Source organism: Equus asinus, chromosome 3 (assembly GCF_041296235.1).
Source record: "Equus asinus isolate D_3611 breed Donkey chromosome 3, EquAss-T2T_v2, whole genome shotgun sequence".
NCBI lineage: Eukaryota > Metazoa > Chordata > Mammalia > Perissodactyla > Equidae > Equus > Equus asinus.
In genome coordinates, this window is record NC_091792.1 from 123726949 (window position 1) to 123740804 (window position 13856).

Here is a 13856-nt window from a genome sequence, read left to right on the forward strand (position 1 = left end):
AACTCCTTCTCTAACATTTTATTTCTCATTACTGTTCCTTTACTTGGTTACTCCCCTCAAGCCAAGTTAACATACTCACTAGCCCCAGAACACTCCCTAAACCTTCCTACCTCTGAAATGAAAAAAAGTGACACCATAAATTGGTTTGTAAAGCAATTAACATACTATATTTAAAATTTCACAAATCAGTCCTAATGATGTTTGTTTAAAAAATAGATACATTTCTCATTAAAAGGGACTCCAAAGAATTATTATAAACTTTGTGATTCATTTTCATAAAAGCCACACAAATAAAGGACTTAAATATATTCCTCTTCTTTAATCTAGTAATTCCACTTCTACTTATAATAGTGAAATAATCATAGATCTTTAAAATTTTCGTTAAGAACACTCAATGGAGCATAAATTTTCAAAAGTATATAAATACGGGAAATATTTAAATAAATTACCTTAGAGTCATATGACAGACAATGCAGCTAATAAAAATACTTTATTGAAAGAGGAAGACATGGGAAATGTTTATGGTATAATAGTAGGCTAAAAGAATAAAAACAATACATGTAGCACAATCTAAATTTTGTAAAACACACAATGTGCACAGAACTTGAAGGAATATATATATCAGTGCTATAAATAGTTGTCTCTGGAGGATTATAGGTCTAATACAATTTGTAAATGTAGGCATATACTATATAGCACAGTTCAAAACTCACCTTAATAGACTTTATTCTTGGCCACATAAGCTTTCTATTTCATAAATACTAGAAAGGCAAGTCTCCGACAGAGCAAACATAAAAAGACGTCCTATTATGAGTGTCCTCTGTTGTTGCTACAGTGGGCAGGGTTTCCTAGGTCTCTAGTTTTGTGCACAAAAAAGAATACCTTCCCCATTTTTCAGAATCCCTTTCCTCCAGAGGAAGCTCTTATCTTCTCTTTTTCCTGTTCCATCTTGGTTTTCATAGCCATCCATATTTTTCATATCCCATCCTCATCTTAATCCCAAATTGTAACATCTAGGATTAAAAACGATCTGCTTGATTTCCTTCTTATGGTTTGAAGTTTAATTCTTTCAATTCCACTTATACATAAGTTACAGAAGCTTTTGCTTTATCAACTCCTGGGTTGACAATGGCTTATACATTTTTGTTTTCCTATGACACCTGAACTAAATTCACTGAAGGACTTTAATAAATATTAGTTGAAAACACTGTCACGCCACAAAAGGACCCAGGTCACACCTGGGGGGAGAAAAGTAATATTCTGCATGTTTCTAAACGATACACATGTATTCCCTAACAGAGCTCCTGTTACACTTACCTACTGTAAACTTTAGTTACTAAATTGTTGATCTGCTTGTCAATTTTGTATTTTCGGTAATCTTCCAAGCCATCTTTAATTGCAATAATTGTAAGGACCACCACCAGAGGCAGCATTGTAATTTCCTTTTGGAAGGCTTCTACCAAAGGCACCCAGTTCAGGACAGCTAGAAACAGGAAATATAAATTGGCGGCTCTGCAACCCAAACACACACAAGGAGGTGTTAACAAATCACGTAAAAGCCGGAACCAAAAGAGACAAAAATACCTCAGGGCGTTTTCCCACAAGTTTCTACAGCTGATTTTGGATGCTACAGAATAGAGAGAACTAGCAAAATTGAACACATCTGAATGAACAATTTATTACTCCACTAGACATCCAACTCGTGGCATATTTTAATAAATGAGAGGTATTATTTATTAAATATATACTAGTAAATATTGGAGTGTGACAGTCTTCACTTGTGTAACACATGATATAAAGTATAATAGCAAATATATTTTTTCTTTTTAAAAGTTCATAAAATTTAGAGAAAACCCAGTGTTAATGCATCACAAAAATCAATTTGTAAGAAACTCAACTCTCTAGCCTTCAGAAGTTAATCTGTATATCCAAACATTAGATTCAAAGAAAGCTCAAAATAAGAAGAAAAGCCTGAAGGTTTTTTTCCCCCTTAAGACCAACCCTTCTGTTTCTGCTGTTGGGCTATTTAGAAAACTCTTTCAGGAACTTCCTCCATTCCTCTATATTATTTATTCAAATACTCCTCCAGTGGCCCCTAAGGTAAATTCAAATAACCCTTTTCCTTAAAAGAAACAAACAAAATCTCAATCTTGCATAGCAGCTTGAATTTTTATCACATATTTTTCCCGTTAACCATGAAACCTGTCAAAATAATCTACACACAACTTCTTCCTCACCTTCAACTCCTCTTACTCTGAAAATTTTTTCTTAACCCTTTTTGCTATTTCTGTGACTTTGATTGTTTTCATATGAATTGTATCCAAATCTATAGTGCTGGCCCAGGACTCTGTTCAAGTTTCAGATTCTAATTCCCTCAAGTGCACTAGTTGGGAACTCCATAAAAGAACCACTCGTGGCATTTAAGCCATTAATTCAACAAATTCATGTCTGTACTTTAAAAAGATCCACTGTTGAATCAATGCATACAGAATATACACAGAATGAATAATGAGAATGAATATATGTGGAATGAATAATGCATGTTGAGAATCTCTATACTCACGTTACCATCTCAAACTCAACATTTACAAAAACAAAATAATCTTCCAGCCAAGGTTCTTTTTATTCCTGCCTTTACTTTTTCTGTTCCTCTTCCTGGTCATTACAATGCAACATATTCACATCATCTTTTTACTCTTTGCACTTTATTTCTCACATTTAATCCACAGTATCGGTAATAGGTTATCCTTCTTTTCATTCCCACATTGTTCTAAATTCAGACCTCCATTACAACTCACTAGGATATATATAGCATCTTCCTGAATGTTCTCTCTACCTTCAATTTGCCTCTACTTGTGTTAGAGAAGACTACTTCCCAGGCTTCAAGCAAATCTTCTATGCAACTGCTGCCTTTCTGCTTTTACTCATATTCCTGCTCCCATCTCAGATGTGCTTTGCTGACACCTCGGCTTTGAAAATCTCACCAACCCTCTACAATTAAGTTTAAATGCCACTTCCCCCTCTGTTGCTACAGCTAGTAGTATTATTTCTCTTTTTGAGGCTTCCATCCTACTTTGTAGTACTTTATAAAACTCATCACATTCCCTAAGTGTTTTCATTGTTTATATACACATCTTGTTTCCCTTGCTAAACAGCAAACTCCATAAGTAAAGGAGGAACTTATACTTGCACTTCCTTCAGTGCCTAAACTCATGAGAGCTTCAACAAATACATATTAAACTGAATTATGTTGTTTCACCTAATAACATCCCACATCTGCACTGGCTTCAGAGCTCTATTTTCCCATACTATCAAGTAAGAAAAAGCTAAAATGAAAATTCAGCATGGTTGAATGGAACGAACATGAAAGCAAGAGTGGGAAGACTCAAGGCTATAGGCCCTGGTCCACTACTTATCACTGGAACGACATTGGCTAAACCACAGTGTAAAAATTAGTTTCCTAATCTATCACATGAGGATAACAGTATCTTCTCTGGTCAAGAGAGAGCATCTTACCAATTATAAAGTGCTATGTGGAGGTAAAGGGGTCATTTCACCACAGACCCTATCAGAATTGTCAAAGATGATATCACAACTCTTAGGCTTAGGTAACACACAATGTTATGAAAATGAAAAATTTTATATATCAACTAAAATGACAAGGAACTTTCTAAATTTTTTTTTTTTTTAAAAAAAGAAAAGGGCACCTGTGAAATTGTTCAAATAAATTTCTTGGCACAAAATTCAGAAGTGTGTACTTTGTCGTTCGTATTCGGTTATTCGTGTAGGTTCCAGAGAACTTTTCATACTCTTCCTTGAAGGGCTGGAGATGGGGAACCACCAGCCGGTGCTTTCCTGCCGGTCTGGAGGTCTGAGAGGACGTGACCCCACAGGCAAGCAGACAAGAATAGTTGTATGGCCTCTCATCGTCGTCCCCGTTTGTACTGTGGATTAGCCGCTGCCAATGATATCTGGCCCACTGAAGAGCCTCAGTCATGTCCAAAATGCGGAGAGATCCAGGTCATGTAGGTGATCTGGCAAAACAAACAAACAACACTAAACACTCTCTATAAACTTCTGGAAGGTCTTAAAGGATAGTAGGGGTAGTAAAATTTTAAATTTTTTTCTATACCAAATAAATATATGACCCAATGATTCAAGGTATAAATGGCAAAGTAAAATCAGTCTTTAGAACTCCACTTTCACTAAAGGTTTATTGAATAAAGCATACACTGTCTGCCTCATGGACTGATCAGCTGATTATCTAAGGAACAAGAGACAGCACCTAAAAGGCCACTCTGTAACACAAAGCAAATAATTTGGGCCTAATGTGTACAAGTCTCTTAAGTCATCTGATTGTCAGTTTTCTCATCTTTGAAATGGGAATGCTCACGTGTCAGGAAATTGTTGTAAGGATTAAAGGAACATGTAAATCACCCAGCATAAAGCCTGATATAGAGTAAGTAGTCAATGAAACTCGTTCCGTGCAGATTACAAAAAGGGCCACAAATTCTGTCTATCTCTGTATGCACACTGCTTTACCCATCAAGTGGTAGAGTCTTTCTCTACCCATTGAATCTGCACTGGGCCACTTGCATTACTTTGGCTAATGAAACACTAGGAAACGTGACATAAGCAGAGGCTTGAAAAGTGCTCGCTCACGGGACTCCCTCTCTCCCACTGCTCTTGAGAACACTATGACCACTATCACATGCCTGAGCCCAGGCTATTCTACTAGATGATGAGTACACATGATCCACTTACCACTATTGCTCCTGTCAATATAGTCATACACCGCATAATGATGTTTCAGTCATGACAGACACATATACGACAGCGGTCCATAAGATTAGTACTGTACAGCCTAGGTGTGTAGTAGGCTATACCACATATATTTGTGTAAGTCCATGCTATCATGTTCACACCATGATGAAATCACCTAACAATGCATTTCCCAGAACGTATCCCTGTCATTAAGCAATGCATGATTGTATGTGGGTGAAGCCACTGCCTGCCAGGTGATCACTAACACAGGAGTGTGCCCAGATGATACAACCTAGAACAGTGATGAGCTGTCCCAACTGAGCTCAGCCCAAATTGTCAACCAGCCAAACTGTAAGTCAATAAAAGGTACATCACCAAGTTTTGGGGTGGTTTGTTATAAAATGAAATCTAACTCTTATACAATCTTTTCCTTATTTCCAAGTTTTCCTTATTTTCCAAAAAATTCAGCCCTACCTAGAAAGTGAGCTCATTAATTAAAAAAAAAAGCTAACATTTTTCAAGAGCATGCTATATTGTCAGCATTTTGCAAAGCACTTTACACCCATCATCTTATTTAATACTTACATCGATCTTATGATGCAGGTATTGTTTCTATTTTACAAAAGAGGAAACAGGCTTACAGTAAAGCAACTTGCTGAAATTCCTATGGTTAGTAAGTAGGTGAGGCTGATTCAAACCAAATCTTTCTAACTCAACAGTTTCTGCTTCTAACTGTGAATGTGCCTCATTTATCTTTGTATCCAGAGTAGCTGGACTTAGTAGATGCCCAATAAAAGTTCATCTGGAAGGTAACAAGCATGTCAGCAAGTGTGTGGAGGGCAAGGTCTGGAGGCCTTGGTTTCCATCCTTGCTTTATCAACGCCACTGCAGTTACTTATCATCTTAGATTGGAGCTCACCTCTGGAAATTCATATGTAGCAAATCTGTGGGTGTGTCCTGATAATCTGAATTATTAACAGAACTCCCCAGATGAATCTGATTCTGATCTTGGCCAGGACCTCATCTGCAGAAAAACTAGGTTATGTGCTAGCCACTAGCCTAGGCTAGGAATACAGAGATGATTAAGACCTAGATCCCCTTCTCCAGAAGCTCGGGGTCTAGGGGAGGTGACAGGCATGGAAATGTACAAATGTAATCCCAGGTGCAAAATAACGATCAAGGCACTGAGGCAGTTTGGGAGAGTTCTTTAAACTTGCTCTTTTCCTAAGCTTCATTCTAAGTTTACAACATGTCTATCGATTCTTTTCTCTAAAGTGTTATACTAATCAGAAATTAATACTTACCCCCTAAAGACATTAAAATTGTATCCAGCTTTCATGCATCTGAAATCATAAATCATTACCTAGTAGTACTGGAAGATTTGGTCCAACATTTTCTAGTAATCCTAGTGAATCAATATTTTTAATAATCCATTCTTGCTAACACACTCATTGGTCCTTAAGCAATCCAACAGATTACAGTTATGCAGCATCACTTTATCATTGTATTTACAGAAATTAAGTTGAATCACAAATAATAATCTTCTAAAAATCCATAAGATCTTTAAAAATTATAGGATCGAAAGCAAAATAATAAAAACAAGTAAATAAAAACAGAAAGCCACTTTTAATGGGAAGAATACAATAGCCTCCAAGTGTGTGCATTTGTGCCTGGATATTGGACCCACAATATATAACCTCTATTATCAGTGAGAGAAAATATTCATAAAGTCAGTCCTATCAGTTGTCTACTGGTAATGAAAAGAAGAAAAAGAAAGTTCTATCCTTATCAGGTCTCTGCCCTCTGGAGTCTGCTCTAAAATATTTGTTCATAGAGAGCTAACTCAATGAACATCGACTGGCCAGAAGAATTCTCAGCATCTTTTCAACATAATTTTTTAAAAGTCTACCTCTGGAAAAGCCTGGTTTTCCCTTCAGTATAGAAAAATAACTTCTTAACCTATAACCAGTAGTGACAGCTTGAGTTATTAAAGTAGTTCATAACACATCTAGAAATCTCCCCCAGAATAAGGACATAAGATAGTGCTTTACCAATGAATCAATAGATAATATAAAATACTTAACATAAGCACTGAATGCTTTTCAAGTGTCTGACCCCATGCACATCAGGTGGCCATTATGATAAATCTTATGTTTTTTAGAAGGTTGAAATCAATACGATTTTATATTATTTCTGAAAACTTTAAATGGGAAATTTTCACTTGCAGTTAAATTCTTATTAAGACATAGGAGTGTGTATTCCTCTAGTGTCCACAATCTCATACAACAATCCAGATTCTACTTTAATTTTTAAATTTCAGAATACTATTTCTTGAGAATGCAAACAGAAATAATTAAACAAATATGACACATGGGAGGTGTTAAATTCCGGTAATTCGTGGCGTATCTAACTAATAACCTCACACTAGCAAAAATACTTACTGGTTCACAAAAACAATCAGCTTTTCATTCCATGGACCTACTCAAGAATCTTCTTTCCCCAGTCACTCAGTTCCAAAGAAACAAATCAATGACTGGAAAATATTTCACAGCCAAAGTATTCCTAGGTCCACCTTCCTCTGTGCCTTTTCAATGTCCTTAAACTTACATTAGGGGCTGTTTTTACTCACATATTGCCCTCCCGCTTCCCCCTTTTCATTCTCAAGGAATTTTAGTAACAATAGAATTGGGGCTGGCTCACTGCCCTTCTCAGTATCCTCCCTCAGCCATCAAGTCTCAGGCCAGGCGGCTTATCTTCTTGTAATGACTGTCCCTCACATCAGCACTGCCACTCTGTCCTGAAAAGTGATTATTGGATCACAGGACTGATCTACACCAGTCAGAGAAGTTGTTAGTGTTTTCAAGGGATTGAAGAAAAAAGATCAGGTGTGGAGGTAATTAACATGTGGTAAAGAATCCTTTCAAACTTCCAGCTTAGAATTTAAACCATCTTATATTAAGCAGGAATGACCGAGGATCTACTTAGTCACTCCACTCAGTGCTTTCAAAATTTAACAGTTTGCCAGTGAGAAATACATTCTATGATGCAACCTGGAACACAGACACACACATATGTATATAGCTGAAACAAAAGTCCTACAAAACAATTCTTACCCTTACTACTTGCAATGCATGCATTTTCTATTCTCTATTCTCTCTCTCTTTCTCTCTCTCTCATTTTAATACTGATCAAGATGCACTGAATTGGCTTCAAGGTCCACTAATATATTGCTACATACTTTGGAAAGACACTGATTACCTGTGACTCCACAATGGTTTGAAAGCACACATGGAGGTGGATAGATCCACTTTCTGCTCCTCTTAGGGCAGAAAGACATTGAAAGACAGCAGTTAGACTAGAAGGCTCGGGAGAGGGCAACACTTCTCCCACCACAGTCAAGAGCAAGTAGTCTTTTAATCTTTCTCCATCTACCCCAGTAAAGTTAAAAGTATATAAAAGAAGACTCTATGATTAATAATATGTCACATAAATATTCAGAGAAATTTCTTTAAAATATGAAAGAAAATCAGAGTAAGTCATAACTCATCAAGAATCAGCAAGAACCATGATATTTTAAAGCTTAGACTTTAGAGATTACCTAATCTAGAGGTCACAAACCAGCAGCCCTTAAGCAAAATTCTACCCAATGATGTATTTTGTATCATGGTGTTAGCAAACGCATTGTTTTAATTTTTCTGAATATAGGACCAACATTTTAAAATAGAGATAAATTCACATAAAGTATTGATAATTAGCTTCTCTTAAAAAGAAATAAGCATGGGGCTGGCCCGGTGGCTGTGTGGTTAAGTTTGTGCGCTCCACTTCGGCGGCCCAGGGTTTCACCAGTTCGGATCCTCACCAGTTTGGATCCTGGGTGCAGGTATGGCACTGCTCATTAGGGTACGTTGAGGCGGCATCCCACATACCACAACTAGAAGGACCCACAACTAAAATATACAACTATGGACTTGGGGGATGTGGGGAGAAAAAGCAGGAAAAAAAAAAGATCGGCAATAGTTAGCTCAGGTGCCAATCTTTAAAAAAAAAAAAAAAGAAAAAGAAATAAGCAGTACTGGGCACATATTTTCACATGGTAACAAATTTCAGAAGCTTTTTCACGATAGCTCCTGGCCCAAATCCTGCATTTTCCAGTTCATCTATTTTAATTGAGTGATTGAGCACTCTGCTCACCATTTTTTGACAAATCAAACAAATTCCTCCTGATCTATAGACTCAGGCTCGAATGTCAGTTGCATCACTTATTAGCTATGTGACCTATGTAATTAACATCTGAGCCTCAGCCTGCTAATGAACAAAATGAGACACGATTACGAGTCATGTGGCACACTGCAGACGAACAATGTTCATTCAATTCCCCACTCTCCTCTTTGGCTGTTTCTCAGGTCATAAATAAGCCAAGGTTGGAAACTCTGTAAATGGGTAGAGGGCTAAACTTTCAATACATTGCTTTCAAATTAAATAAAGTTGTCCAAGTCTAAGCAAATGCTCGTTGAACGTATCTGTTGATACCTGAGACATAACCAGCATCAAGTAGGATACAAATAGAAAACCAAACAATCACAAAAGACAGAAATGACATGAAATGACCTTCATACTATCTGATCTCATCCTCAACCATTCTCTCCAAAATTCATTCCAATTATGTTCATCAACAAACTGTATTCCACTTGTTTGGTGTTTCCCAAGCTCCCCTGATAAGAATCCCCTGGGGCCCCTATTAATCACAGTCCCCTAGGCCCCTCCCCTGGAGATTCTGATGCAGAAGATCTAGAATAGGGCCCCTGAATGTGGAATTTAATTAGTACCCAGGTGACTTATCAGGGAGGTTGCAAAGCATAGCTTATACCCTGCACCTTTGCAAATGCTGCCCTCTCTTTCTGGAAGGCTGGTCGATCATATCACCCACTCATCACACCAGCCCCTATTCATCCTCTAGAATGATTTAGCTTGACCTTGGAGTGGGGATGATTGAGAAGGACCCACACAGGAGATACAGTAAGGCATGCCCTACTCTGCTCCCACTACAATCCTGAGCATGGCACAGCCACTGCACTTGCTGTAGTGTCCTGCAGGTCCTTCATTCTTCAAAGTCAGGGAACCTGTCTAAGTCCTTTCCAGACTCCACAGAGTCTAAGGCTTCGCCAAAGTTATATGATCAACAAATAGCTGTTAATCATTGAATTTTACAGAAAAGAGGTAGTAAGGGAAAAGGAAATGAAAACACTCCATTTTCTCTTTCATGGCTCAGCCTGGCTTTTCTCCATTAGAAGCAGAAGTAAAAGATCTAGTTTGAGAAAACAGAAGTAGTCACTTCCAACTTGCGATTGCATCATTCTATCTTTATTGATAGAAGGAATCTCCTCCAGGCTTGAAAAGCTCTTTCAGAAAATCTATTTTTTTTCCCAGTGGATTTATAAGATCAGTAAGCAGGATAGCAGTGATTAAAAGCACAGACTCTGGAGCTAGATGCTCATGTCAATTCCTGGCACCTTTACTTGTCAGCTAACCTTGATCAAAGGGTTGCTGTGAGGATTGAGTGAGTTAATACATGTAAAGCCCTTAGAACAGTGTGTGAACCATAGTAAGTGCTAAGTAAAAGTTAACAACTGTGGTGATTATCTGGAAAATGTTCTCTCAACTACAGTAAGCATTCACAAGTACTAACTGAGAATTTGCATGCACAGTATTGATACTATAGCCAATTACTCATCTATGTTTAATTTCTTCTTTTTGTGTTTTCTTTTTTTGAGGAAGATTAGCCCTGAGCTAACTGCTACCAATCCTCCTCTTTTCGCTGAGGAAGACTGGCCCTGAGCTAACATCCGTGCCATCTTCCTCTACTTTATATGTGGGACGCCTACCACAGCATGGTGTGCCAAGTGGTGCCATGTCTGCATCTGGGATCCGAACCGGCGAACCCCAGGCCGCTGAAGTGGAACGTGCGCACTTAACTGCTGTGCCACCAGGCCAGCCCCTATGTTTAATTTCTTAAATTGTGTGTAACTCACATTCAACCACTTGATCACACTTTGGCTTTAGCAACTTTGCTCTTCATTGAACTGGAGAGTCTGCCAGGCAACCAACTAGCTGAGGATAGCCATTCCCTCTCTCAACTGTTCCCAGGGGTAAACAGAGCAGCCTGGTAGACAAGAGCTCTAATGAATAGTTAGTGTGAAATATTTTTAGGATTTTTCAAGAACATCATTCATAATTCTAAGATTTATACGCCAAAAGAGCTGATGTTGCATGGTTATCTGCTAATAAACTAAATCGTCCCATGCTTTATTTGACTTGATACTCTGCCACCGATTGGAACTCTGCCTTGAGAATTAACAACAAAAATATTTTCAAACACACAAAGAACCAAGTGCTTCAAGTTCAATTATTATTACCAGAAAGAATGCTCTAGATCTAGATACTCAACTCTTGAGTGAGCTGCTGTTCTTAAACGGAGAAGATTTAATATTTCAGTAAAAAAGAAAACCTATAGTTTATCTAAGTTTTATTAAAGTCTACACTCCTAACTTTACTTTCAGATTAAAAGTAAACTATTACTTTGTGAAATTTGGATTACAACAAACTCACTGCTGGTTAGTGATGGAAAATACCATTAAAGATTAACTACATGAAAAGGCCTGCATGTGCTGGGGCTGAGCACAGTAACTTGAAGCCCAACGTTACCCAGAAATGCAGCATCAAAGGACACCTGACTCTGGACACCTTGCTTTAAATAACTGATAATAGCATTTTATCTAGCATTGTAAAGTTAATTAATATGACTACAGATCTTAAAGATCAAGATTCTTGATACATGTTAACACTGGGAGTGAGGGATTGGGTATGAGATTAATACAAACCAAATGCTATATAAACCCAACTTGTGATAATCTCAGTTCACGGCAAGGCAACTATACGGTAGGAAAAAAACGTTTCATTGCAAGTAATCATTTATCACAATCATATAAGTATATATAAGTACTAAAAACATATATGTATAAACTTTTTATAATTGCCACAAGAAAATTAGAAGCCAATTTCACTTATGAATATTGATGGAAAAACTCAATAAAATATAGCAAATTAACTACAACTCAAAAGAATGGCTGCTGGTGGTCTCTAGGGGTTGAAAGCTGCCTCCATCCTACATTCAGCAAAGAAAGAGACCTGGGGCCTACAGCTGCACGGAACTGAATTCAGCAAACAACCTGAATTAGGTTGGAAGTGGTTTCTTCCCCAGAGTTTTCAGATAAGAACTCAGCCTGGATTACAGCTTAATTTCAGGCTTTGAGAATCTGAGCAAAGAACCCAGTCACCCTCTACCTGAACTTCTGATCTACAGAACTATACACTAATAAGTTGGGGTTGTTTTAAGCCACTAAATCTGTGGTAATTTGTTATACGGCAATACGAAACTAATGCAGAGGGCCCAAAAGTAGATCCTTGTACAAATGGGAAGATAATATACAACAAAAGTAGAATTTCAATTCAGTGGGAAAATAGTAATTTGTTTATAACTCTGAAATAAATCGTCATCCATCTCAAAAACAAGAAAGTTAAATTCCTACTTTACACATTAAAAAGTATAGATGAATCAAAAATATTTTAAGGGGCGGATCCAGTGCCTGAGTGGTTAAGTTTTGCGCACTCTACTTCCACGACCCAGGGTTTCACTGGTTCGGATCCACATGGCACCGCTCATCAGGCCATGCTGAGGTGGCATCCCACATAGCACAACCAGAAGGACCACAACTAGCATATGCAACTACGTACTGGTGGGCTTCGGGGAGAAGAAAAAATATATACATATTTTAATACATTTTTAATTAAAAAATCTCTAAATAGATTGAGAACTTAAATGTAAAAATTATAGTAAACTTACTAGAAGAAAACTTAGAATAATATTTTTATTATTGTTAGGTGGGCAAAACTTTCCTAAGCAAGAGAAGTGAGAAAAGGGGTCGGCCCCGTGGCCGAGTGGTTAAGTTCACGCACTCTGCTTGGGCAGCCTGGGGTTTTGCTGGTTCAGATCCTGGGTGCGGACATGGCGCTGCTCATTAGGCCATGCTGAGGCAGCATCCCACATGCCACAGCTAGAAGGACCCACAACTAAAAATACACAACTCCATACCAGGGGGCTTTGAGGAGAAAAAGGAAAACTAAAATCTTTAAAAAAAAAAAAGTTAGAAAAGACAATTTAAATATTTATCTATCATCTATCTTATATAACAAAAGTCATAAAGAAAATCAAGAGACAATTTCAGCACATAATGACAGGCAAACACTTAATATTCCTAATATCTGAAGTGTTCATACAAATTTACAAGAAAAAAATAAAGAGTCAAATAAAATTGGGCAAAGAATATGAATAAGCAATTCTCAGAAGAGGAAATTCAATGGACCAATAAATACGAAGACATAGTCAACCTCACTAGTCACCAGAGGGTTGCAAGTTAAAGCTATTATAGAGATACAGTTTTTATCCATTTGATTGATAAAAATTAAAATGAATAAATTATAGTCAGTACTGGTAAGGATGGGGAGAAACAAACTCTAAAAATGGGAGCGTGAAATGCTACAATCTTTCCCCCACAAAAAATCTATTTTTTGACAATATTTTTGACAACATCTATTAAAATTAAAAATACATATAACTATTGACACAGCAATTCCATTTTTGGGAGTCTTACCTATAGGTATGGGTATATGTACAAAAATGTTTGTTGTAGTTGGGGTTTTTATTTTTTTTGTAGTAACAACAAAAACCTGGAAATATGAAAGTCCTTCAACTGCAGAACAGATGACTACATGGTGGACAGATATCCACATTATGGAATATTATGCATCGATTAAAAAGGACATATCTCATCCACTGACCTGGACTGATGACTATTATGTATTGTAAGCCAAAAAAAAAAAAAGTGAATGACGGAGAAATATACTGATCCAACTTTTGTAAAAATGAATGAGAAACAGATCAAAACGACTGATGTGGGTTCAAAGAATGGTGAGAATGACAACTTGGACACCGTTTAAAGTTTCACTTTGGTTTACTATCTAAACAGTAAGCAAGA

At 37.3% G+C, this 13856-nt stretch overlaps 1 protein-coding gene across 2 annotated transcripts in view; it reads right to left on the reverse strand.

Annotated features, from left to right (window-relative positions):
• The window catches only part of ATP10D (ATPase phospholipid transporting 10D (putative)), a 110072-nt gene that overhangs the window by 71606 nt on the left and 24610 nt on the right, over positions 1 to 13856 (reverse strand). For both annotated transcript variants that reach the window (XR_011502242.1, XM_014857130.3), the window contains exons 2-3: positions 3708 to 4034; positions 1318 to 1512 (exon numbers count right to left, since the gene is read on the reverse strand). Coding sequence is in view for 1 of the 2 variants with exons in the window: in XM_014857130.3 (XP_014712616.3) it covers positions 1318 to 1512; positions 3708 to 3997 (485 nt within the window). In the remaining variant the exon portion in view is untranslated. The remainder of the gene's footprint in view (positions 1 to 1317; positions 1513 to 3707; positions 4035 to 13856) is intronic.